Consider the following 27,551-nt stretch of genomic DNA (forward strand, 5'->3'; position numbering starts at 1 on the left):
GGCTGGGAACAGAGAAAATTCATCATTTATAGTATGGGAGAATCAGGAAAGTTTGCCTCTAAGAAGTTAATGAGCTAAAGTAATAGCTCTTTTTTTTTTTAACTGTCAAAAAACTTTTGATCAAAAACTTCAGGGCTGACAGAATTTAAAACGACAAAGAATTAAAAGGCTGTTCACTTTTTAGACACATCTCACGTGCATGGCTCATAATGCTGTCTTAATAAATGGGCAAAAAGGTGGTAAAGATGTGTATCTCAAGTTAAATATAGTATTGCCAAGACAGTATTTTGTCAACCCAGCACCGTTTTCCATTTTTCTATTAACAGATGCAAAGGTAATCACTGTTCCAGTACAAAAGAAATGACTAGCTCCTATATGGATTAGTTCCTAAGTCTTTTAATATTTTTCCAGTAACAGAAGATCTGATCAATGATTTACAATTATTGTTGATTATCTACAGAGTTCAGAAATTACTGGATTTGTGTTACCCAAAGAAAAGAACTGACTACAGATGAGTAGAATTTAAAAACCACTAGAGCAAAATAATCCTACTTCTTAAAATCTAGGCCATATATTTGAGTAGCAATGCCTCAACAGAATGCTAGCTTTTAACTGATAATCTTACTTTTAAATTATTGTCCCAGCCCTTTTAAATTTATTCATTATTTATTACAAATGCCACCTGCCCACTAGTCCCAGTCTGAGCAATTAGATAATCAAAGAACTATTTCATGTATTATTAACAAGCTGGAAAAAAGGCTGATTTTGCACGGAATTAATATAAACTCATCTGTCCTCCCTTCAAAGGAGAAAACACTCCTTACACTAAATATGATAAGAAGTCCTACAGCAGGCTAGTTATAAAGAACTTTTGAACATTTCTGCCCCCAAATGAGTAAAGTCAATATGTACCCTACCCCTCCTAATTCTGAAACAGAACTGAAAGTTTGTTTGGACTTTTGACTAGACAGTAAGCTATGTCCCTCTAGAGGATTCTGCAGAAAGAATAATGTTCCCCGTAATTCAAAATGTAAAAATTAACTTCTTTTGTAAACTACCACAGAGAATCTGTATGGACTTGTACTAGCCTAGAAAAACTCAAATTGGGGGGAGAGGGAAAATATGAAAAGAGATAAAAGTTACTCCTCTCCTCCTCTTGGGCACATTATTCATTTTGATCCTTTTGATTTTCAGTAATTCTGGAATAAAACATGTTTAACCAAATAATTTTCAAGCATGTGCTAATCAATTCTGTATTCATTAAATCCAAATGTGATTATAGATTTCATGTGCTACATGTAAAAAAGTGCATAGGTACAATATTGCTTAAACTTGAATAAGAATGTAAAATCAAAATTCCATGTATTTCATGTAAATATTTATTTGGAAGAAATACTTGTTTTTGTATAGAGGCAGATATGAAATACCCCAAGCAAGAATGTTAAATAGTATCAACCTGTAAAATGTACATACGTTCATGAAATGTTTTCAGTCAGTGCCAATAGCGTGTCATTTAAATAACTTTCATTCCTTAGAACTGAAATTCAGGTATTCTGTTCAGTCTTTCAAACTTTACTTCCTTGGCTGTTTTGTTTACTTAGGACACAAACTGATTTTTAAAAAATACCAATGTACATACATTTACATATTTCCCGGCGCCCTTTAGCAGCTGAAAGGGTTAGTATCTTGTGCAGCTTAAAAGAACGAGTGAGGCTGACACGTGAAATTCACTTAAACCTTTATTGCTAGAAGCCATTAGTTTTTCATTGCTAACATTGGGAGAAAAAATCCACTAATACCAAAGAACCTGAAAGAGGTAGTGTGTTTAAACTTGCTATTTCCGATTCCTATAGGCATTTTCAGTCAATATAAAACAGGATCTTGCATTGATAAACAAGCTGTGTAACAACAGATAACCTTTAAACTAGCTTTCTTAAGCCACAGCAAATCTTAGCTAATGGTTGTAATTGTATCATATTACTTAGGTCCAAGTTCTTACTTCAAAGAGCCATCAGAATAACATGGATTGAAGAGATTTTCGAACACTTGCCATTTCTTGCTGCTGCTGTTACAAGAAAGGAGATATTAAAGAAATGTTTACTACTTCGACAAGTGACTTTAATATACTGTTTTATTTGATAAAATATGTAATGATTTACTACTCTTAATTTTTTCAGCTAAAAATATACCATATAATAACTTACAGTGTCCATCATGATTTTCTTCTGTAGCATGGCCATTTCTTTTCGAAGTTCATTCTGTGCCCCTGTAAGGAGGCTTTCATGATTTTTCTCCAAGTCTTCCATATTCTGCAAAGTAAAAGGTCAATACTCATTTAGTAAATACAGCTTGTCTGTTCTAAATTCTAACAATTCAAGTATACACAATTATCTGTCGCATGAGTATGTTGGCTTAATGGGAGAGGCAAGAAACCCTCTTACCTTCCTCGGTACAGGAGACAAGGGCTGAATGAACCCTGTTAGAAATGTCCATTATTACTGTTAAACATACTGGAGAAGAATGAGCAAGAAAAAAAAAGACCAGGTTTGTGATAGCAGGAGCACATTTTAAACTCCCCGATGGGCTGTGCAGGCACTGTGCTAAATGCTAGGGATACAGTGAGATGTACCAGCTGAATTAGTTACTATACCATGAGATTCACATGTATATGGACATATACATATATACATACATATACGTGTTTTATATGTATACACACAGTAAAAGAGCATTTTTCAGACATACTAGTCATTAAAATTTTATGACAAGCTGGAGAAGAGAGGTGAGAAAAGACTTCCCAAATAATATCATCTGAAAACAATCATCCAAGTATATTAACTGTAGTCATTTTCAACCTTTTCTGCCAATTAAAATGGTTCTTAGTGATTTAGGAGAGGACCTAATTTACCTAGGAATACTTTATCAATAATTACTTTATGTCAGTACAAATTTACTAAATAGCCATCATTTAGATGGAACATTACACAATTACTTTATTTGATCCTCACCATGACCCTGGGGGAGGAGAAGCCGGAAGCCTCATTTGACCTCAGGCTTGGAATTCTAGTCATTCTTCTTAACAACAAATTTTGACATTTTATAGACATAACTTCAGAACTCAAAGCACCCCCACTATGGTAGTTCTGACAAATGGTCACCTGACCTTTGCCTAAAGAACTTGGGGAAGGGCAACTCCATTACCTGCTGAGGCAACCCATGCTACAGGGTGTCCCAAAAGTCTTGGTGCAGTTTCTGCTGTAAACATGCAGCATAAATAGATGATTAAAATTATATAAGAATTATACAATACATAACAAAATAAATATATGGTAATTTAGGTAGAAAGACAAGTATCACTAGGTCTTCCAACCAAACTTCACAAAGTCCTTTGTTATTACCTGACTACCCTCCTCTATGTTTTCTGCAGCTTAATAAATTCTCTCTTAAACTGCTGCCTAGAATTGACAACAGTACTCTCTCCGTGGACTACCTCAATATTTTCTGACAGCTGCATTTCAGTAGTTAGTATCCTTTGTTATTCTTTGTTCTTATTTCATGCATTTAAAAATGTGATTTTTGAGAAACAGTCCATAGGCTTTACTGGCCTGCCAAAGGTGGGGGCGGGGGGTGCCTTGACAGAAAGGTTAAAAAACCCTCAGTTCTAAGGTCAGTCAATAAGTGTATATAATTAATACTACCATATATTATAACATAAATAATACTATTATTACAAAATGAAGTCATTTGTTTCTCATGGCAGCCATGGAAGGAAGAGTGCTTTCATTCTCTCCATGGGACAGTTGAGGAATCTGGTTCAGCTTCTTGCCCCAGAGTTACCCAACCACTGTCTGAGGCTGGATTTGAACTTGGGTCCCTGAGTCCAGGCCCAGAGCACTTGACAAATAAAAGCAAACTCAGCCCCTTTCCTCCCGTCCCCTCACTTCAGAGTTCATCTAATGGAAGAAACAATATGCCCACAACTGTGCACACAGGATCCCTACGGAAGAGATGGGAGTAGGGGTGGGGGTCAGAACTGGGACAGACCTGCTGCAGAAGGTGGGATATGAGTGATAGGGTGCTTGGGTGCATGTGCTTAGGCCCCAATTCTAACATCACATTCCTCCCTAACCTCAAAACACTGTCCCAGGCAGTTTCGACACAGCCTGCTGCAGCAACAACCATTATCTCCCTCCCTGATATAGTAGCCAGCTTCACCTACAGAACTTCTTAGTCTGAACCAGCTGTGTATTGGCTGATCTGTGCGCTGCATCATAATGACATTTACTACTCACCGACCAGCCATATGTGTCTTGTCTAACAAGACATGAGAGCAGCCTGGTATTCCTTAGTCAGGCCTGACCAATTTGATTTAGTGAGGGCCTAAAACCACATCTCCATGTAGCACCTTCTTGGGCTATTTCTCCATGAACTCTGGATAAAATACCTGCACAATAGATACCAAAAGTGCAGTTCCTTTAAGAACCACTCCTTAACCACTCCCTAATCCTACCCTGAATCACCTAATTAGCATACTTGGCATGTGTGTTACTACAGAATATCCTACATAAATCTGATCTGTACCCCTCTAAGGTTGCAGGTTCCCTAAGAACTAATCTTTACCTTGACCTGAACAACGCTTTGAGTCCATGACTTCTCCAGACAGCCCATGCAGGGAGCTCCAGTCTTGGAGTTCCTGTACCCTAGCCCTTTCAGCCCTCATCATGAGCGGGGTCTGAATCAAGCCAGAGCGGTCAGAGTACAGAGATCACAGAGTATGGGGAGGGAAGTAAAGTGCAAAAAAGACTAGAATGAAAGGGACGGTCAAAGTCACGAAGAGCCCAAGAGAGAACTTCCTGTTTGATCTTGGAGATAAGAGGGAGCCACTGTGTAGGAAGATCAGTGGTCCCTGAGTGGAGGAAACTGGGATGTGGAAAGATGAGCCCCATGGGTCAAGCAGAAGCTGAATGCAGGAGTCTGAGTGAGAGGTGACAAGGGCCTGACTGCACCGAAATGTGGGTAGAGAGAAGGCACCTCTCCTTATCACCTCCTGAAGCAGCCTATCCCCACTTTTGTCAAGTTCTAATGGTTAGAATTTTTTTTCTGAAACCAAGCCTGAATCTGTCTCTCCTCCATCCACTGCTGTTGTTTCTACCCAAACCAAGAAAAGTCTAATCTTTCCTACACATGACAACCCCCCAAATACCTAAGCACAGCTATCACAACCCCACTGAAGCTGATCATCTAGAAATGGCACCAGAAAGAGAGGTCACATTCCTCATAGGGGATTGAAATGCTAAAGCAGGAAATCAAAAGATAATTAGAATAATGCGCAAGTTTTGTCTTGGAGTACAAAACGAGACAGGGTAGAGGCTAACAGTTTGGTCAAGATAACTGGCTGATCATATAGCAAACATTTTTTTCAATCCAAAAAGTGATTCTACACAAAGACATCAGTAGATAGTCTATATCAAAATCAGACTCTTTATATACTTGCAGCCAAAGGTGTAGAAGCTCTATACAGTCAGTTAAAACAAGACCTGGAGTCGACTATGGCTAAGATTATGAGCCTCTTACTGCAACATTCAGACAAATTGAAGAAAAGGGGAGAAACAGATTGTATAAATATGACTTAAATAATATCCCTTATGGGTATGAAGTGAAGTGATGAAAAGATTTAAGGGATTCAATCGGATGGATAGAAAGCCTGAAATACAAACAGGTTCACAATTTGTACAGGAGGCAGCAACAAAAAACATTTCCAAGAAAAAGGAGAGCCAAGAAAGCAAGACAGCTGTCTGATGAGGCTTTACAAACAAATGAGAAGGAAAGGGAAAGGTCTACCCAACTGAGCACAGAATTCCAGAGAATATCAAGAAAATAGAAAAGAGCATCCTTAAATGAGAAAAGCAAAAAACCAAAACAAAACAGAATAGGGGAAAAATCAGATCTACTCAAGAAAATTAGAGATTATCAAGGAAACATTTCATGCAAAAATGGGCAAGATAAAAGACAAAAATTGTAGGGACTTAACAGAAGTAGGAAAGATTAAGGAGAGGTGGTAAGAATATTGTTCAGTTGTTTCTCAGTCACGTCCAACTCTTTGTGACCCCCTGTGGGATTCTCTTGGTAGACATACTGCAGTGGTTTGCCATTTTCTTTTCCAGTTCCATTTACAGAGGAGGAAACTGAAGAAAACAGTGTTAAGAGACTTGCCCTGGGTCAGACAGTTAGGAAGCCCAGATCTGAATTCATGGAGATGAGTCTTTCTGACTCCAGGCCTGGTACCCTCTACACTGCACTATCCAGCTGCCCTCAGCAAGAATACACAAGAGAACAATCCAAGAAATGATAAGTTACCATTAGTTCATGTAGATATTAGTATCACTAATTATCATCTAAAAGATACTATTAAAGTGTTGCACTCAATATGTTAGCAAATTTGGAAAAAAACAGTGGCCACTGGATTGGAAAAGATCTGTTTGTGTCCCAATCCTAAAGCATGGCAGTGCCAGGCAATGTTCAAATCATCAAACAACTGTGCTCATTTCACATGCCGCTGAAGTTACACTTAAGATTCTGCAGTAATATGTGAACCAGAAGCATCAGAAGAGCAGAGTGATTTTCCAAGAGGAACTAGAGACCAAATTGTCAACATCCACTGGATTATGAAGAAACCAAAGGAATTCCAGAAAAACATCTACTTCTGATTCCTCGGCTATAGTAAAGTCTGTGACTGTGGATCACAACAAAATGTGTCAAGTCCTCAAAGAGATGAGAGTACCTGATCATCTCACTTGTCTCCTGAGGAGGCCATATGTGGGTCAAGAAGCAATAGAACTAAACATGGAACTGATTGGTTCAAGATTGGAAAAGGAGCATGACAAGGCTGTATATTGTCACCTTGTTGGTTTAATTTACATGCAGATTACATCGCTCAAAATGCCAGGCTGGATGAATCAAAAGCAGGAATTGTTTGCCAGGAGAAATATCAACAATCTTAGATATACAGATGATACTTCTGAAGAGAATAAATTAAGAAGCCTCTTGATGAGGATGAATGAGGAGAGTGTAAAAGCTGGTTTGAGGCTTAACACTAAAAAACCCCCCAAAACAACGATCTTGGCAGCTGATCCCATCACTTCCTGGCAAAGAGAGGGAGAAGAAATAGAAGCAGTGTCAGATTTTATATTCTCAGGCGCAAAGATCACTGTGGATGGTGATTGCAACCATGAAATTAAAAGACACTTGTTCCTTGGAAAAAAAGCCATGACAAATCTGAACAGCAAACTAAAAAAGCAGACTTATCACTTGGTACACAAATGTCTGTATATTCAAAGCTATGATTTTTCTTGTAGCCATGAATGACTGTGAGAGTTGGATTATGAGGAAAATTGAGCACACAGAATTGATGCTTTTGAACTGTGATGCTGGAGAAGACTTTTGAGAGTCCCTTGGACAACAAGGAGGTCAAATCAGTCACTACTTAAAGAAATTAATTCAGACTATTCACTGGAAAGTCATATACTGAAGCTGAAGTTTAAATATTTGGCTACAGAATGAGAAGACAAGGACTCAGTGGAAAAGACCCTGATGCTGGGAAAAACTGAAGACAAAAGGAAAAGGGGACGATAGAGGATGAGAGAGATGGGAAGATAGCATCATGGAAACAATGAACATGAGCTTGGAGAGATGTCAGAAGATAACAGAGGATTGAACAATATCCAATTTTCCAGACTGAACTGATCCTCAGAATGAAAACACACAGACACGCACCCAGACAGACAGACAGACAGACAGACACACACACTCACTGTTGCCTACCTCTGGATACTCATGAGTGGCACCCAAAACAAGCACAATATTCAAGACTAAGGTTTCACAAGGGCATAGTACAGTGGGATTACTATCTTCCTATACTGGAAGCTATGTTTGTCTTAAGACAGTTCAAGATCTCATGAGCCTTTTGGCCTTCCGGAATACGCTGCTAACTCATTAAGTTTAAGAGTTCATCAAAATCTTCAGTTTTCACAACAGAAACTCCTCCAACTCGTACTTATGTAGTTAATTTTTTGATTCGAAGGAGTTTTTCTCCTCCTCTTGCAGGTGTTGTCTTAAGACTCAATGATCTAACCTGCTAAAATCTTTTTGGATCCTGACCATGATCCAGTGTGTTAACTCTTTCCAGACTGTCATCTGCAAATTTAATGAGCGTGCCAACTAAAACTATTTTAACCAACTCAAGGCCCAGCACCTATGCATTTTAGTAACTCATACAATGGGACTAATATTTCCAATGCAGTCATGTGTGTTCTGCATGTGTCCTATGATCACATGTACTCACATGCTTGCTGCATGTAGCTATAATATGAAAGCCAGTTATCAGGATGCTGTGGGACTTTCTATGCAGGTAGACTATGTGTTATTTTTGTTACTTGCTAATCTGTACACCTAGCTGACTTTGTTCTTGGATAGCAACTGGATGACTCTCAAATTCACCGGTCCAGCTCTAACCTCTTTGCTCACTTCTTAACTGCATTTCCAACTCCTCATTGAACATTTTAACTCAGTATGTGCAAAACTGAGCTCGTCATTCTCTCCACCATCCCCCCCATACCCTTTCCTCTTCCCCACTCTCCTCGCAGGCCCCCAAGCTCACATGACTCTTCCCTCACTCTCAGTCCCCATTTCCAAGCTGCTGCCAAAGCCTGTCAAGGTCACCATCTCTAGCACATGCCCCTCCCTGCCTCAGCGCAGCCCCTCATCACCTCACACCTGGACTATTAAAATAGCTACTGGTGGGTCTGCTGCCACAAAACTCTCCCCACTCCTGTCATGAGTGATCTTAAAACTCCAGTGGCTTCTTATTACCTACAGGATCAAATAAAAAATCCTGTTGGGCATTCAAAGCCTTTCATAACCTGGACCTTCCTCCCACCCACAATGATCCACTTATACTGACCTCCTTGCTCTTTCTCACTCAAGATTCATCATCTCCCCACAGGGCATTTTTATTGGTCCTTTCCTAAGCCTGGAATCCTCTCCCTCCTCATCCTCATCCTGGCTTCCTTCAGGTCCCAGCTAAAATCCCAACTACTGCAGAAGTTTTTCCCAGTGCCCCTTAATTTCAGTGCCCTCCCTTTGTTGCTTATTTCTAATTTATCCTGTCTATAGCCTGTGTGTACAGTTGTTTGCATGTTGTCTCCCCCCACTGAGTTCCTTCAGAACAGGGATTGCCTTTTTTTGCCTTTGTCTCCCAGTGCTTAGCATGGTTCTTGCCACACACAATGGGCATTCCATATTTACTAATAGATGGGTCAATAAAATGTCAGAGCTTGTACTCCACAAACAGAGAGCGCCAAAGGTACTTTTAGGACATGATGGAGTACTGAAATCGAGCTTTTGCAAATATTTTCCATCAATTCAAAAAAACTCTTAAAAGTTCCCATTATGTTTTAAAAATGTAGTAACATAATGCATATACCAGACCTTTAAGAACTGTTCATAGAGTTGTTTAATTGTTTTCAGTCTCTGGCTTTGAACTATTCTGGCTTGTTGAAAAACCTTTTGCTGTTGTCGAAACATATTCTAGAAGTAAAAATAAGAGAGTCATGATCTTACAAAATGAAAATTACAGCTAAAAAAATTCAGCACTAGATTTAATAATGACTGAATAGTAGCGAATTCATTATCACCATGGTCTAACAGTCCTATTTACTTGTCACCATAAATCACTATAAAAAATAATTCTTAAAGCATATCAAAAGGAAGAGAACACATTTAACTATACTGAAAGATTAGGAATGGACATTATCTTAGCCCCGTGTAGCAAAGACAGACATGGATCTTTTTCCACCAAAACCTGTTCCTCTAGACTTCATTATTTCTATCTGAATTGAGGATGACTTTGAGGTTGCAAACCTGCAGACTATGATAGTGGTGCCCTCAGCAGAATAGACAAGTCCAAGAGTTAGATCTGAGAGTCATGATGAGTTCTTTATTGAAGGCTTTCCATATAATTTCAGTGAATAATAACTACTTCATATTCAAACTGCATACAGCTCTTTGTGCATTCACTATGCATTTTTTTTTTATCAAATTCTTTGTCATCTTCCTCTACTAGACTATAAAGCCAGAGAATATAGGGTTCCTGTTTTATCTAAATTTTCTCTTTCTAGCACACAATAGGTGTTCAATAAATGTATAATAAGTAGTACTTTAAGGTTTGCAAAATGCTTTGCTAATATTGTCTCATTTTATCCTTACAACATTGCAGAGAGGTAAGTGCTATTAAATCCTCATTTTAGAGATGAAGTTAAGTGATTTCCCCAGGGGACACAGCAATTAAGTACTGGAGGCCAGATCTGAACTTAAGTTCACTGAACTCCAGGTTCAATGCTGTATCCACTGTGCCACTTAGGCCAGATCTGAACTTAAGTTCACTGAACTCCAGGTTCAATGCTGTATCCACTGTGCCACCTAGCTGCCTTTGGTGTGTATGTACATGTACGTGTGTGTGTATGTGTGTGTACAATTATTTTTACTGTAAACATATAACAAATACAAAAACAAAAATAAGGTGATAGATTTAACTACTGTTTATTGCTGATAATATTTATTGCGTGGTAAAATCTAATTTAGAAGAGAGCTTCAAGTAACAGAGGACATGAATTTAAGTATGATTTGTGAGAACTGGTCAACAGAAAAGTAAAAATAACTGAAAGTAGGCTACAATAACCACACCTGAACTGCTCATTCTAGCACTGGAGATCCTAAGTGGCTGGCCTGCCTCTCTAGTCTCCAGATCACTTTAGTCACTCCTCTACTTAACTGCTCCCAACATAAAGTACTTTCCTATCCACCACTAGGCCTTGGTTCACAATATTCCTTCTGCCTACAAGTCCCTATCCCTTCCCAACTAGCCAGATGCTTCTCATCCTTTCCTTCTTTCAAATGAGATTTCTACTCTGGAAGTCCTCACTGACTACTCAAAGTCAACCTCCCTTTCTCAAATCCCTCCTTCTACCTTATATTGTTATTTCTTCATATGTATCGAGCTTATCTTCTCATGAGATTATATATTCCAAAAGTGGGGTCTCTGCTTTTTTAAAGGCTATACAGTGTAAGAGACAGAGCAGCAGACTTAAAGTCAGGGAGACCTGGTTTGGAATCCTGCATCAGACACTTACTAGAGCACTTACAATATGACCCTGGGCAAGTTACTTAATCTCTTCCAGACTCAGTTTCTCTGTAAAATGGGGATAACAGGTTTATCTCACAATGTTGTTGAGAGGATGAAATGAGATTATATGTAAAACATTTGGCAAAATTTTAGAGTGTTAAATGTAAGTGCTGAATAAATATTTGTTGAACTGCTGAAATATTTAGTTACCATATACCTGTTATTTAAATATAAGTAAATGAATTATACAGAAAAATACACATTAGCTAAATGTGCCAATTCAACAAAATTCATTGTGCGTACATTTGTAACAATATTATATGTTATGTGAAAATACAATAAAGTATGTTATTTTAAATGAAGAAAAGCTATCATTCTTACCATGAAATCACAAATTATTATAGATGGGCAATGTAAAATTAACTGTGCCCTGACTGATTAAAGTAACTTCACTGGCAAGACATGGTTAATCTAGGCACTCCTGTAGCTAATCGGTAGCTAATCAATGAGGAGAGTTAGCATGGCCATGTAAACAGCAGACCTGAAAACAACCAAATTTTTTTTTTCTCTCAAACCAAATGAGGAAACAGGATATAATGGATAATTAAAAGTTCTACATCTAAACTCCAACAAGGAAAACTACTTCATAGCCACTTCTACTTAGGCTATACTACACAAGTAATTCTTAAATAACAGAGTAGTAGAAGAACTCTGGTTATTTAAGAATCAGGAAAAAATTTAAAATATTTTATGACAAGTTGTGATTTAAAGACATTTATTACTTACTTTAGTTGTGAACAACCAATATTTGTGGTATTCTACCACTCCCCTATTTTTTTCATTAGAGAGGGAAGGAAGACATGATAAAATGAAAAGAAAGACATGCAAAGGAAAGAGCAATGGGTTCAAATTCTGGCTCTGACACTTCAGGCAATTCATTACAATTCACTAAGTTTTAGGTTTCTTATTTGTAAAATGGGGATAATTATTTGCATGGGGTTTTGCTATAAGGAAAATGAGTCAATACCAACATGATGACTTCTGATCTTGGCTTTTCTGGGTACATGCCAAGTTGACTGAATCCGTGAGGGCAGCAACACTAACAAGACCACAAAACAGATCAAGCTGTGAGCAAAAGCTGCTCATTCAATTCCACAGGACTATTACCGGGTGATTATCTGTATTTTCTATACTTAGTTATAACATTATCAATTATGAAGAATGTCAAGCATGATACTAACAGCTAGTTTTTCTTCCTGTTCCTCAGCTTTCTGAACATCCACATCCCACTGTTGAAATAATGTCAGGAACTGCTGAGAATATTCATGGTTGAGCTTTTGCCTAGTAAAAGAATCGTGAATACCATCATTACCATTATTAAAATTAAATGTATCAATTTCCTGAAGTGACTGAATAATTTACATAACTAATCAAGGGTTTCATCATAAAGAGGAGGTGAGCCTCAGTTGTGGTGCCAGTGGAATGCACATTTTAGCAGATCCAATCTAAATTTAAACACCCAGCAATGGACTATCTGCCATCACAGGACCAACCTATCAAGATTCAGAAACATTGCCAGAAGAGTTGTCACCAGGTAGTGATTATTTTTTATGCAACTACTAATGAAAACAAAATTTTTTATGCAACTACTAATAAAAACTAATGAAAACAAAAGTACAAAGTAGCTGCTATCTGCATTAGCAGAAGAGCTACTCGTACTGAAGAAATCAGAGACCATGAAAAAAGTAATTAATGTAATATAAAAAAAAGTAAGGCATTAATAATACCATAAGTTTTTTGAGGAAAGTTGTTAAATATAAGTATTTTTTTAAAAATTGAGTCTTTTTTAAAAATCATTTTGGGTTACATTTTGGGTTACCCAGGACTTTGCAAGATGCCAAGAGAACATTCATTGGGAGAAATTCCCTGGGTTATATCTCCCATTTCTCTTGTCCTAGAAAGGTTACATTACCAGCCCAGAACTCTTCTCAGCAGAGAGTTTTCTGACAGATGTGGGGTTTAAAAAGCAACACTGGCAAAGTGGAGGGGAGAAAAGCCACAAAAGGAAAGCTCTAGACTAATGTCACAAGACAACAGAAGCATTCCTGGACTCAGAAGTACCTGAATTCTGACAGCTGAGCTGAGAGGTTTCCTCTGAAGTCCATGCAACAGGCAGTACTGAACCCTACACTTTTGCCAGCGGATTGGCTACTAGCTGAGAAAGATTACAATCTCTCTGGAATTTACAGGGAATTGCACTCATCTATCTATAGTAAAAGAGCATATTCTATTACTTGATTCTTTTACACTGCATTTCTCTTGATTAAAAACTTTCCTGTGACTCTTATGTAGTCTGTAAATAGTATGTGTGAACTCAGGATTTGATTTGCAGAATGGTTGACAGCTAGATAACAGCAACAGGAGTCCCTACTCTAAGGCAAAAGTCTTCAGTTTTCTGGCACCTAATCTTATATAGAGAATTTTTCTCTAACATAAACTTTGTTGATTTTTGTTCTTGAAAAAGGATGAAACTTTTATCATAATCAGGGAAAAGGGTTTTTTTTGTCTCCCATTTGTAAGAAGGGTAAGGAGAAGAAAACGTTTTTTATTAACTGAAAAAACTTAAGATATGATTGGTGGGGGAAAAACCATACTTTTGTTCAACCAAATTAAGTGCTTTTGAAAAATCAATGAAAAAAATCACAAAAAATACTAAGGAAAACTAATTTTGACTCAAAATAAATATTTCATGCAATTTTACACTTTAAAAGAATAAATGGGTTCATTTCAAAACATAAATATGAATTTATGATATAATTAGGTTATGTAAGATTTCAGCACATATTTATTTCAATTTACTTTTTTCTACTTTGGCACTACACAGATTTTTGTTCAATGGCTGATCCAACAAAATTCACCAAGTATTTTATGAACTCCTAAGTACATAACAGTAACAAATGTTTTTTTTTTTGAATAAAAACAAATCTCTTCTTGCAAAAAACAAATTTCTTTCTTTTTAAACAAATAGAAACAAATGAGATCAGATGACTGAAAGATGATTCAGCAGAATGAATCTTGGAAGGCTTTACGGAGGATGTAGAATTTGAGCTGGTACTTAAAGAGTGGGAAGGAAGAGGTCAAAAGGCAGAGAAACTGGAAGGAAAACAGGGACTTACGGTACTGAAAAGGTTGTCAACAAAGGAAAAGAGATGGGAAACCACAGGACATGTCCAAGGAATAGCAAGCTGGGCTGTGCATGAGACAAAGCTGTTAAGGGAGGAAGATCATAAAGGTGGATTCTACAGAGTCTTGTATGTCAGGCTAAGGGACCTAATCTCGTTAAACAGTGAAGATGGAACACTGAAGACTTTTTAGAAGTGGCAATAGCAATATTATGTAAGATGAAAGATGGGGAAGAAATGGCACCAGGGAGATGAGAGGTACCAATGGCTCAAGCTGTGATAATAACAGAAATATCCTGCCATTTGAACATACTAGATAAAGGAAGAGTCAAAGATGAAGCCAAGATGGGCCTCATGATGCCCTTGACAGAAGGAAGCAAGCTGAGGGAGAAAGACAACAGGCTGCTTTTTGACTTGAGTTAGAGCCAGAAAGAATCCAAAGAGGTCATCTATATCTTGCCCCTTCATTTGAGGGACTAGGAAAATGAGGTCCAAGAGAAACCAGTGTCATTTTAGCCAGATGAGGTCTCAGATCCAGCTCCTCAAATCCAATGCCTCCTACCTTCAATGTTCTTTCTATCAAACCATTCCCTTCTCTTGTATTTTTAAGGGATAGATAAATGATAAATGACTTATGTGTTTCCTAGAAAATGTTCATATGCTGTTGTAAGTGAAAAGACCCAGAAAGAAGTTACTTCACTCTGAACCTTGGCTTTCATGGGAGGGCCCTTTCCTGAACTCTGAGAGGGACCAGCAGCCTCGGGTCCTGAAAGATGCACCCAGATACATCACATTGTGATTGCTACTTCAGACTGACATGCAGGAAATGTCTATTTTTTTTGCCTAAGAAAGGCATGCTAAGAAGATTGGTCAAAAGCAGGGATTCTTAACTTGGGGTATGTGAATTTTTAAAAAATATTTTGAATTATAAACATTTTGATTTCCTTTGTAACCCTATATATTTTATCTTATGCTTTAAAAACATTATATTGAGGAGTCCATAGGCTTCAAAAGACTACCAAAGGGCTCCATGACAAAAAAGATTAAGAAGCCCTGCTTTAAATAAGCATAAAGCTGTTCCACCTGCCAGAGGTCTGACTCATTAAGGACTCTGCTCCCTTTTCCCCTTGGCCTGAGGCTGCCAGGTGGTGCAGTGAATAGAACCCTAGACCCAGAGTCAGGAAGACCTTAGTTCAAATTTATCAGACACTTACTAGCTGTGTGAGTTACGTAACTTCTTTAATCCTCAGTTTCCTTAATTGTAAAATGAAAATAACTGCCTCTACCTTGCAGAGACATTGTGAGAATGAGATAATATATGTAAGGTGCTTGCAATGCTTGCAACGCACAATACTTGTGGCATAGTAGTTGATACATTATTTCTTATTCTCTTTTCTAATCCCTTTGTCCCCTTTTCCAACAGGAAATTGGAAAGATGGACCTGTGGCCAGAGAGATCAGAACTGGAGACAGAGACTCGTAGTCCTCCACAAAAAAAGCTTAAAGCCAAAGAATAGCTCTCCCAAAGCAGACAATACAAAAAGAAGAGACCTAAGAACAAATCCTTTAAGAACAGCCAGAAAGATAAAGGCCACTGAAGAGAAGGATATTTCAGACTAAAGCTCTCAGAGGTCCCCTAGTCCAAACCCTACCTGAAAAACAAATCCCTCTAGAGCTAATCATGTTAAAACTAAAATAGAAAGAGGGGCCACTAATCTGTACATGAGAATCCCTGTGAGGTGCATACTGACTTAGTTTTAAAATATAACCTTACCTGTTTTTAATTATTCTGTTCAATATTTCCAATAACATTTTAATCTGATTCAGGCCACACTCAGGACACAGGTGTGTTGTGGGCCACATGTCTGACTCCTCTGCCCTAGACCAGCTCTGACCAGCAGCCACCCAATCAAGACTCACTGTTCTCTAGTAAGAAAGAACTCAAGGAGCCATCATAGGCAGGAGAAAAACTAGAAGAATGCGATGCAAAGGAAAGAGGGTCAGGAGGAACGAGTATTCAACAGTATCTGTTGCTACAGAAGTCAAAGAAAATGAATAAAGATGGAGAAAAAAAACACTTGAGGATCAAGAAGTGACTTTCCCTTTGAGGACCAAGGATAGGTATACAGGATTGCAAAAGTTCTTCTCTCTCACATTAAGAGAAAAACAGTCCAAAATATTTTTCAGTTAATACACCAATGAACACAAAACTAGGTTTTCAATGTCCATTTTGCATTCATGATGAAAAAGTTATCAAAAAATTAAAAAAATAAATCCTTACCTCTGTTCTTGTTGTGTTTTCCAAACATGTTCAATTTTCTGATTACTAGTTTTAAGAGAAGCCTTCGTATACATTTCCAATCTTTTCCTCTTTGCAAGAAGAGCCTTGTTAATATCAGCTAAAATGAAATATTTATCAAAATTTTGTTGTGAAATTTATATAATGAAAATACAAATATAAGCCAACTGATCTGAGTAGTCAGTTCATCAATAGTAGGAAGTCGAGATATTTAAATTTAAAATAGGCATTGTACCAACTGTTACAAAAAGATAGCTCTTTCCCTAATTTGTAATCTTTTCCCTAAGAAATGAGCTACACTTGCACCTTTTTATAACAAGATCTAAACTCCAGTTAACTAGAGTCTCCTCTCCCCACCCTATTTTGGAATAGGTTTAAGTAAAGGGTAACTTACTCTTTCTTTTCTAGATTACATGTGTGTATAAAGGATTTTTAGGGATGAAATTCTAATTCTTCCATGTTTTAAGTTATAAATTTGATGAAATTTTCTACTCAAGATATAAATCATCAATCAATTTAGAGGACCTCTGGAAAAGGAAAGCATACTCAAAAGTTCCTGAAATTCAAAGCTTTTTCAAATTTAATACCACCAAAAATCATTTATATGCACCATGACATAAATGTAGCCTACAAAACTATTTCATTAGTGACTGTATCTAAGAATAGGTTGTGTGTGTGTGTGTGTGTATGTGTGTGTGAGCGTGTACACTTTAACCTATTTAAGTTAGTGTGGTACAATGGATCCGGAATCAAAAAACCTGGGTTCAAATCCTCCATCTGACATTACCCTTGGGCAAGTCAATTAATTTTCAAGGGTGTCATTTTGCTCTCTGTGAAAAATAATAATAGCTAATAATACATGTATGTGGCACTTGAAAGTTTGCTAAAGGTTTTACCCATTTTATCTCATTTTTTCTTTACAATAGGCCTGAGAGACAAGTGCTTTATTATCTACATTTTACAAATGACTAAATGGAGGCAAACAGAAGCTACATGAAGTACCCACAGTCACAAAGTGAAGAAGCGTCTAGTGCCTATTTGAACTGAAAGCTTCCTAGATGCAGGCCCCATGTCCTAATCCAGGGTGCCACCGAGATATGTGTTTGTCCTTCATCGCTGAAGAAGACCATGCCATCAGAGAAATAATAACATGACTTTCACTTGACTTTGTTTTGAGTAAGGGAGGGCTGTGCAGGTCACCAGCCTGACTTCTCCTCCAGAGCCTTCTGAGTCCAGTGACCAGATATTCATCAAGATGACTGGAGATGACCCAGGATGAGGCAATTGGGATTAACTGACTTGCCCAAGGTCACACAGCTAGTGAGTGTCAAGTGTCTGAGGTGAGATTTGAACTCAGGTCCTCCTGACTCCTGCACTGGTGCTCTATCTACTGCACCACCTAGCTGCTCGAGTGGAGACTAGACTAAAGTAGCCTCTGAGGTCACTTCAAGCCCAAGATGAAGGATCCCATGTCATTTTGGGGGACAGTGAATGCACCTTGAAAGCAAGAATGGTTTTATTTTTTCCCTTTGCATCCCCAGTTCCTAGCACTGTGCCTGGAACATAACAGACATTTAATAAACTCTTACTGAGTTTAGACTAGACCTCCCCAGTTCCTTTTTCATACAGTATTCCCTAGATTATGTTCAATGTGAATATAAAAACACATTCCTACTAAACACTCCCCTTAAGCACAGCTACTATCCATTCTCCACATTAAAAGTGAGCAAACAACAACGAGGAAACCCAAGATATATACCAAATACATCTCTAAAATCAAATGCACATGAAACAGCACATAAGGGCCACAGACCTCTCTAAGTCTAGCAGTTCTATGATTCTATTGTTTTCTTCTACAAATTTTACCAAGCATAGGCTTTAAACAAAAGAGTATCTTTAAATATAATGGAATCTTGAAACATACCTCCAAATCTTTCCAACATATTCTGTACTTCACCCCTAGAGAAATTATAATTTAGTTATACATTTAAAAAAGTTGTTTTGAAAAGAATATTTTTTTCACAGAGCATTTTCTATTTGCATCAACAGACTTCTATTAAGATAGTTAACTAAAAACCCTACAAAGTATAAGCATAGAGTGATCTTCTGTAGTATTATAAAAAGCACCTATCTAATACTGAAAGTACATATCATGTATAATGAGAATACACTAGGTATAAATGAAAGAGTAAAGCAACGATGCTGACTCTCTCGACTATTATTTGATATAGTTCTGGAAGTACTAGCAACAGCAATAAAATGAGAGAAAGAAATCAAAGACATAAAAATAGATTAAAAAGAAATAAAACCCTCTCTATTGGCTGATATGGTATATTTGGGAAATGTTAAGGAATCAGCAAACATACTAATTAGGATAATAACATCATCAAAGGAGATTGCAAAATAAACACTTAAGAAACAAAACAGATAAACCCTCAAAATACAGCCACGAAAGAAACCCACAAAAGTCAACTTCATTTCTATAATAACAAAATTTTAAAAACAGTAACAGGGAAATGCCAATCCAAATAACTATAAAATGCATAAAATATTTGATAATTGACCTACTAAAGCATGCAAAGACTTGTATAGGTTCAATCACAAAGTGTTCCTTAAGGAAATAAAGAACAACTTTTAAGAGGTTTAGGAACATTCAGTGTTCATGACTGGGACAAGCCAAGTGGCAATACTACCAAAGTTAATTTGTACTTTTAATCCTATACCAAACAAATTACCAAGAGGATACTTTATAGAACTTGATAAATTAATAACAAAACTTATTTGGGAAAAAACCAAAATATCTAGAATATTAAGTGAAATGATGAGAAGGGACAGAGATAAAGCAGGAATAGCATTTTCAGATTTCAAAAAAAAATTATAAAACATAAGTCACTGAAACCATCTGGTATAAACAACAAAAAATTAGAAACAATGGAACTCAATAATCCGGTGTACCATAAATCAGGAAACATAAATTACAGGACGGGAAAAACCTCTCTAATACAAGCTGGAAAACTGGAAAGCAGTCTTGTAGAAATTAGGCTTATGTCAACACCTTACATTCTACATGGATACATGACCTTAATATTAAAACTCATACTCTTTAAAAAAAATTAGAAAAGGAATAGATCATATAGCTCTCACAGCTTTGGATAGGAGGATATATTCTTAACCAAATAAGAGATTGGGCATTATAAAAAATAAAATAGAGAACTACGATTAAATGAAACTGAAAAGCTTCCACACAGACAAAATTAACGCACCTAGATGACAAGGGAAGCAGTGAAATGGGAAAAAAAATCTTTATTGAATTTTTCTGATAAAACTTTGGTATCTAAGATAAAGAATTTATAAATGTATACATGTATAACTGATAGGCATTCCCTAGAAGTTACATGGTCAAAGGATAGAAACAAACAGTTCTCACAGAAAGAATTGAAAAGCACTCACAACTAAATCACTATTATTTAAAGAACTGCAACCCAAAAAGACCCTGCAGTTTCTCCTCACCCCCTGCAAACCGGCAAGATGGAAATAAAATGACAATAATCAATGCTGGAGGAGCTATGGGATGATAGGTGCACCAATGCATTATAGGTGGAGCAAAAGCAACATGGAATTATGCACATAAAGTGACTAAAATGTCCATACTCCTAGACCTAAGATGAAATGATTCCATTACTGAACTTATATTCTAATCAAAATATAAATAAGAAGAAAGTCTCTATATCCACCAAAGTATTTATAGCAGCATTTTTTATGATAACCCCTAATTGGAAACAAAGTAGATGCCCACTGATCAGGGAATGACTGAACAAAATGCAGTACATGAATGTAACAGAATGTTACTGTGCTGTAAGAAATGATGAATTGATAAATATAGAGAAGTATGGAAAGATCTACATGAACTGAAGCAGAATAAAATAAACAGAGCCAAGAAAACAAAACACACGACTTCAACAATGTAAATGAGCATGCACGCACACACACACACTAAAAGTAAATGTAGCAAAATTATAAACATCAAGCATAACCTGAAAGAAGATATATGTGTAGCTATACTCCTTTTATAAAGAAATCCACAGGTGTGGCACATTACACCTGTTATCTTCTTCCTTTCTTACCCTTTATTTTTGTAGGGATTGGAGAGATCTTCAAAAAAATATTATTTGTTCTATGAATGGGTTATTTATGGGGGTAGGGATATTGGGAAAATTATGATATGACAATACATCAAGAAAAACTCATTTTGAAAAATTAATTGAAAGAAATAAGTTATTTTAATCATATTACCCCATATCTTCTTCAACTGCTCCATGAGTAATGACTGTAGCAGGTCTTTTTTTCCCATGCTTTTCAATCACTGCAGTCTCTCCTAAAATTATAACAAGAGTCCGAAATTAAGTCTGTTACTATGGAAGATTTTCATGAAGTAATATTCTCATCTTTTGACCTTTTAGATTACTGACAGTAAAGCCTTTTAAGACTGTGTTTTGTTTTTGCAACTACAGGCTGGGAGTTGGTGTGGTGGTGACGCGAGGCGCTCAAAGGCTGTGCCATTGAAGGGTCTGAAGGGTCCTACCAAAATGAAAAGGCTTTATGTATAAAGTTTGTATTCTTCCCCAAAAGTCTGCATTTATTTCATGTGCTCATTCCAAATGTATGTTTGTGATCTGTTACTGCATTTAACAGCTCAGACACCCTATGACTAGTTAGGTTATAGATAGGGTGGAACTTCCCAACTTCAAGAGTCTTTGATTTCCCTAGTCTCCTTCAACAGATGCAAGTCACATCTCCTCTCTGCCTTGGGAGGTGGTCTTTCTGAGTTACTGTGATTGAAATTTCACCATTCTTTAGCCAGTCTGACAATGGGCCTCTCCAAATTTAGCAAGTGTGCCCCTCAAATGACATGCAAACTTTGGGAGAAGAATATAAACTACATTTTATATTATATGAATTATAAAATATACAGTGCACTGCATTTCATAAAACTCTGAGTATTATATACTACTGTTATTAATATGTAAATGTGTTGTACTGTACCTTCCCTAGTATCTTCCTCAGAACCACTCAGATCCTTCTTGTCTTCTTTGTCAAAGTCATAAGCTCGGCTCACCTGAGCTTCCATTGCTGGTTTCCCAGATTTCCCTGCATGTTTTCTTCCTGAAGGTGCCATAATTAGGCAACTTCTTACTATAATAAATACAATATTTTAAACATTCCTTTTAATTCCAAAGATGAAATCTCAGAAATATAAGATTTGTATGCATAACATATAACATATAAGAAAAAGGTGGGAACATATAAAGAATAATCAGACCATCAACAAACATTAAATCCTGATTATGGGCAAGGAAGGTGTTGGGTGCAAAGTATAAAAACAAAGCATGAAGCAATCATTGCTTTTAAGGAACTTGCATTTTGCTAGAGAGACATGGACATACACTGGCACATGTAGAATATATGCAAATAGACACACAAACTAAGTACATAGTAATAATACTAGCAGCTGTAGGGAGTGGAAAGAGTTTTGTGTAAAAGGTGGTCTTTTGCTGTGTCTTGAAGGAAGTTAGAGATTTGATAAAGCACAAGGGAAAAGGGAGTGCATTCTAAAATTGGCAGATGACCAGCAAAGACATACAGATGGGAGATAAGATGTGTGAGAACAACTAGAAATCTAGTTTGGCTGGAATTGAAAATGGGAAGGAGTCAAATCTATGATGAAGTTGGAATCTGGTTATGGTCAAGTTATGAGGAGCTGGAAAGCCAAACAGTATTGTTTATACTTCATCCGGGATGTACATGGGGAGCCACTGAAATCTGCCTAAGACAGTGACGTGGTCATATCGGCTCTTAAGAAAATCTACTCTGGCATCCATATAAAGTATACATTGGAGTGGGAAGATACACCTGAGGTAGGAGATCAATTAGGAGGCCATTGCAAAAGTCCATGGGAACGATTCCCCACTTAACGTATTCTTAGACTACTCTACCTCCTCATCAGTTACCCTGCCCAACTGGAGATGACTCTGCCCTGAGGTTTACTCTCCTGATTTTTGAATCTCTGGTTGGCATGACTATTTTTTAAAAATGTACTTTTTATTTCATTCAATATTTCTCAATTACATGTGAAATTTTTTTAATATTGATTTTTAAAAATTTAATTTCCAAATTCTCTCTCCCTGCAGAAGGCAAATAATATAATATCAGTTACACATGTGAAATCATGCAAAACATATTTCCATGCTAAACATGGTACAAAAGAAAACACATACGAAAAAGAAAAATAAAGTAAAAAAGCATGCTTCAATCTGCACTCAGAGTTCATCTTTGTCTGGAGATGGACAGCATTTTTCATCACGCATCCTCTGGAACTGTCTTGATCACAGTAACTAAGTCTTTCATAGCTGATCATCCTTACTATATTGTTGTTCCCGTATGCAATGCTTTTCTGGTTCTGCTCACTTCACATCAGTTCACGTAAGAATTACCATCCCCTTGAACATTTCTTACAGCAGAATCACATACCACAACCTGTTTAGCCAATTCCCAGTTGGCAGGAATACCCTCAGTTTCCAATTCTCTGCCACCACAAAAAGAACTGCTATAAATACTTCTGTACATATAGCTCCTTCTCCTTTTTCTCCGATCTCTTTGGGATACAGACCTAGAAGTGGCATTGCTGGGCCACAGGGTATGCAGTTTTATAGTCCTTATCGTGTAGTTTCAAATTGTTCTCTAGAATAGTTGGACCAGTTGACATCTCCAGCAGCAATACATTAGTGATATTACCACTTCTTGAGAAGCCCCACCAATGCTTTAATCACTCATTTTAAATGATTACACATGATGTATCAACTCTCTGGAATATTAGTTTAGTTTAATATGTTTAGAATTCCAGTGGAAAGAGTTATGACAAGTAATTGAAGCATACGGGTTGTCCTGCTTGTGCCACTAACAACACGTAAAAACTTTGCCAAATCACTTCGTCTCATGCTACCTCAGTTTCCCCATCTGTAAAATAGGAATAATAGCACCTGTCTTAAATATTTAATATGGCTGTTGGGTGATTCAACTGAGGAAAAGCTGAAAAAACTACAAACCCAAGGTTAAAAGACAACTCCTAAATATTTCAGTAAGCACCATGAAAAATATTGGTCTACAAAAAGGCCAAATACAATGGTGCTTTCTCAGCCCTCATCCTTTTTTGACACCACTGATCACCTTCTCCTTGATACTTCAACCTGGGGTTTTGGGACACTCTTCTCCCCTAGTTCTCTGCCTACCTATCAGACCTCTCCTTTTCCGTATGCTTTGTTGGATATTCATTCAGGTTATGACTCCAACCATGGGTCTGCCATAGGGCTCCGCATCAATACAATACTGGCATTCAAAATCTTTTATTCCTACCCTTCCAGTCTTCTTACACCTTACACTTCACCCTCATACTCTGCAAATCAGTGAGACTGACTTCCTGTCTGTTCCTCACACAAGACATTCCACCTGTCACCCTTTTCACTTACTATCCCTATTTGGTATGTTCTCCCTCCTCAATTCTGCCTCCTGGTTTTCTTCAAATCTCAGATTTAATCCTGCCTTTCATAGAAAACCTTTCCTCTGTTGATTATTTCCAATTTATCTTGTATATAGCTTCTTTGTACATAAGTTGACTTCATGTTGACTTCTCAATTAAATTGTAAGCTCCTCAGGGGCTGAGACTGTCTTTTGCCTTTGTATCCTCAGAATTCAGTCAAGTGCCTGGCACATAGAAGACACTTAATATATGTTTTTTTCATTAAGAATGATTCCTTCGCTAAAGTTCTATGGCAAAGCCTCACTGTAGTATAAGGTGACTCGAGGCTAAGAAGATAATGTCAGAACATCATTAGCAATGGAAAGTGGTTGACAAGATAAAGAAAATGAGGAAATAAGCACAGGCAAAAAAAATAAAATAAGATATTTGCAAATGATCTGGTTAAGTTAGAGTGCTATTAATTCAAGTAAAAATTAACTGAGATAACTTCACCAAAGAAGCAGAAGGTAAAATAAACCAAGAACATCAGCCTTTCTAAATGGTACTAACAAAATCCAGCAAGAGGAGAAAGAAGAAATTCCAATCAAACTACAAAATGTATAAGATATCTATGAATCAACTTACAGACACTCAGGATTACATGAATGTAACCATAAAACATTCTTTACAAAAATAAAAGGCAAATTATTAGAGAGATATTAACTGTGACCATGCCCACATAATCAAAATATTACATAAATTAACAATCAACCACTAATGGGTTACTTTATAGAATTGCACAAAATAAAATTAGTCTGGAAGAAAAGAGGAAAAATCTCAGGGTAAAATACATTTTTAAAAAGTAAGATAGAAAGCCTTTCAATCCTACCAAATGCCAAACTATACTATAAAGCAGTAATCATCAAAGTTCTTCAGTATAGTTAAAAAAAAAGAAAAGAAAAGAAAAGCAAAGCTGGTCAATGCATTAAACTTAGTTGCATAGTGTTTCACAAATTCAAGGACATCAATCTCTAGGGGTAAGGACTGCTTATTTGACAAAGAAAAAAAAATGTCTCAAAACTGGAAGGCAATCTGACAGAAATCAGATCTAGACTAATATACTACCATATAGCATAACAAATTCCAAATATGACCTAAATAGAAGAGGTTATTATCAAATAAATTAGAGAAAGCAGATACTTTTAACAACTCTGAATAGGGAGAGAAATCTTAAATTTGGAACAAAGATGATCAAAGCAGATGAAATGGACAATTTTAATTACATAATTTTTTTTTTAAAACCCTTTTATGGCAAAATCAACACATATAGAACCAAATGGCAGAGTACCAGGAAAAACAGTAAGCTCCACCTTTCCCCTTCAAAACTCTACCAAACTAATCTAGAACACACAGCAGGCAAAATTCTGATGAGAAAATCCAAGAAGATGTCCCAATTCTCCAGGCCAGATTGGCACAAGTCTGATCAGCCTGTGTGGCTACTAGGTTTGAGATGTGTAGTAGAGTGCTAAATCTCAAGGAGGGGGGGTGTGCCTGGGCCAAAGGAAGCCCACACTGAATGCAGGAGTCCTTATTAACTGGAAGCCAAGTCTCCCGCTAGCCAGGTCACAGATCCAAAGCTGACTGACATGGGGATGCCCAGAGGCAAAATTCTGGGGTGGTAAGGGGTCATGATGGCTTCTGGGCAGTGCACTGAGAGAAGTACCCTTAGGAGCAAGCAGCTGCAAGTTAACATAGGAATAAGGAAATAAGCCGGAAGAGTGACCAAACAAACAAAAATAAATCCCACCATAAAACAGAGAAACAGAAAGCCTCCAAAATATTTACAGCAAAATTTCAAGAAAAAACTCAGCTTGGACACAAATTCAACTAGAATTTATGGAAGAAATATAGCAAAGGGCGCTTTAAAAAAGAGTGAAAGGTTTGGTTTTTTTATTTATAAATGAGAGCATGAAAGAAAAGGCAGAAATAAGAGGTATACAAGAAAGACAAAATCCTACTGAAGCAACAAATGCTGTGAAAATCCAAGCCAATGACTCCATGAGACAAGAAAAAAATATTAAAACAAAGTAAAAGAATGAAAAATTAGAAAATACCCAAAACAAGCAAACTGAAAAATAGACGTATAAGGAAAAAAATAGGAAACATCGGACCACCAGGAAGCCACAGCGGAAAAAAAAAATCTTACGTAATCTATTTCAAGACATCTTAAATGAAAACTGCTCCGATCTACAGGCGGAAAGAAAGGAGCCCCAGTCAAGCACCGGGAAAGGCACGACCATAAAGGGGCAGAGAGCTTAGAAAACAAAGGATGTCCGCTAATGAAGTCAAGCAGAGTTAGGCAGGGAGAAATGGGCCTCGGATGGAACCGAAGCCTGCGGGGACGACACGACCCCAAGGCCGGGGCCTCTGCCTGCGGGACTCTGGCCCGGCTACACGTTCGCGACCGGGTTTTGGCTTCTTTCTTTCTCAGTAAGAGGCAATGAAAACAAAAAAGGAGGTCTTCCTTAACCCGCGGCCCGGGGCCTCCTCCCCTCCCCCACGTCCCAGCAGGCCCACCACGTGCTCTCCCCCCCCCAGGCCGCGGGGCCTGAACCTTTTTTTTTATTATTACGACGACCCCCTCCTCCCCCGCAGCCCGGAACCCTCAAACGACACCAAACAGAGTACAAGCATAAGCCCCAAGTTCGCGGAAGTGCCGTGATCAGAACCCGTCCGGTGGGCTCCCGCGACCCTACCGCACAACAAGGAGCCATCCCCAGGGCGCCCAGGCTCGTCCTCGGCTCCCGCCCCGCAGGGGCGCCAGATTCAAACAGAAAATGGGCCCCGGCCCCCCAGAGCCCCCCTTGGCCGCCCCGGGCCTCGGCCTCCCCATGTCCCGCGGGGGCCCGAGGCCTCCTCGCCCTCTCAGGCACGGGGGTGGGGCGTGGGGGGTGGGGGGGTTATTCACCTCAGGCACCGCGGATGGGAGGGAACCTCGAGGTCTCCCGTGGATCTAGTTCGGACCCTGGGAGAGTGGCGGCCTGTCACCGAGAACCCCAAGCTAGGCCTCAGCCTTCAGACGCTGGCACACTGGCGTCTGGGAGAAGCGACAGTCGAGCCCAAGACTGCGGCTGCGCGAGGCGCGAGGCGGGAAGGACAGCACGCGCTCACGGGCTTTCCCGCCCTACTGCGCAGGCGTGAAGGGAGGGGGCGGAGCGAGGAGGAAAATGAGCGGGGGGAGGGGGAGGGGGAGGGGGAGGGGGAGGGGGAGGCGGGGCGGGAAAGGAAGAGAGGGATGAGAAAGGAAAGAAAAAAGGGAAGGGGGCAAAATTGGGAGAAAGGGAAAAAGGAGGGATGAGAGAGAAAGGGCAGGTGTGAT

General features: G+C 38.1%; 2 protein-coding genes across 9 annotated transcripts in view; one reads left to right on the plus strand and one right to left on the minus strand.

Moving 5' to 3' along the window:
- CHPT1 (choline phosphotransferase 1) overlaps window positions 1-18,263 on the plus strand; it is a 58,855-nt gene extending 40,592 nt beyond the window's left edge. The window contains exons 9-13 of one of the 8 annotated variants that reach the window (XR_011977377.1): window positions 3,428-10,387; window positions 10,451-12,349; window positions 12,447-12,773; window positions 15,009-15,257; window positions 15,785-16,640. Coding sequence is in view for 3 of the 8 variants with exons in the window: in XM_072655726.1 (XP_072511827.1) it covers window positions 3,428-3,505 (78 nt within the window). In the remaining 5 variants the exon portion in view is untranslated. Of the gene's footprint in view, window positions 1-1,985; window positions 2,204-3,427; window positions 12,350-12,446; window positions 12,774-14,207; window positions 15,258-15,784; window positions 16,641-17,585 lie in introns of those variants that run through there. The other 7 variants (XR_011977378.1, XR_011977375.1, XR_011977374.1 and 4 more) reach the window with 7 other exon arrangements.
- On the minus strand, window positions 1,722-27,372 carry SYCP3 (synaptonemal complex protein 3). The gene is made up of 9 exons (XM_072655729.1): window positions 27,141-27,372; window positions 21,703-21,852; window positions 20,953-21,034; window positions 18,584-18,618; window positions 16,642-16,759; window positions 12,421-12,520; window positions 9,487-9,585; window positions 2,205-2,309; window positions 1,722-2,065 (listed from the first exon to the last, which is right to left on the minus strand). Exons 2-9 carry the CDS (start codon window positions 21,833-21,835, stop codon window positions 2,012-2,014), a joined length of 726 nt encoding a protein of 241 aa, XP_072511830.1. The 5' UTR covers window positions 21,836-21,852; window positions 27,141-27,372; the 3' UTR covers window positions 1,722-2,011.
- Window positions 27,373-27,551: the final 179 nt, after the last annotated feature.

The sequence above is a fragment of the Notamacropus eugenii genome, chromosome 3 (genome assembly GCF_028372415.1).
Source record: "Notamacropus eugenii isolate mMacEug1 chromosome 3, mMacEug1.pri_v2, whole genome shotgun sequence".
NCBI classification, from domain to species: domain Eukaryota; kingdom Metazoa; phylum Chordata; class Mammalia; order Diprotodontia; family Macropodidae; genus Notamacropus; species Notamacropus eugenii.

Coding starts and splice junctions, on each gene's coding strand:
- SYCP3 (XM_072655729.1), bottom strand. CDS start 21,835: ATGGCACCTTCAGGAAGAAAACATGCAGGGAAATCTGGGAAACCAGCA. Junction 2,310..9,486: donor TCTATGAACAGTTCTTAAAG/GTCTGGTATATG, acceptor TTTACTTTGCAG/AATATGGAAGACTTGGAGAA. Junction 2,066..2,204: donor AGAAAATCATGATGGACACT/GTAAGTTATTAT, acceptor TTCTTGTAACAG/CAGCAGCAAGAAATGGCAAG.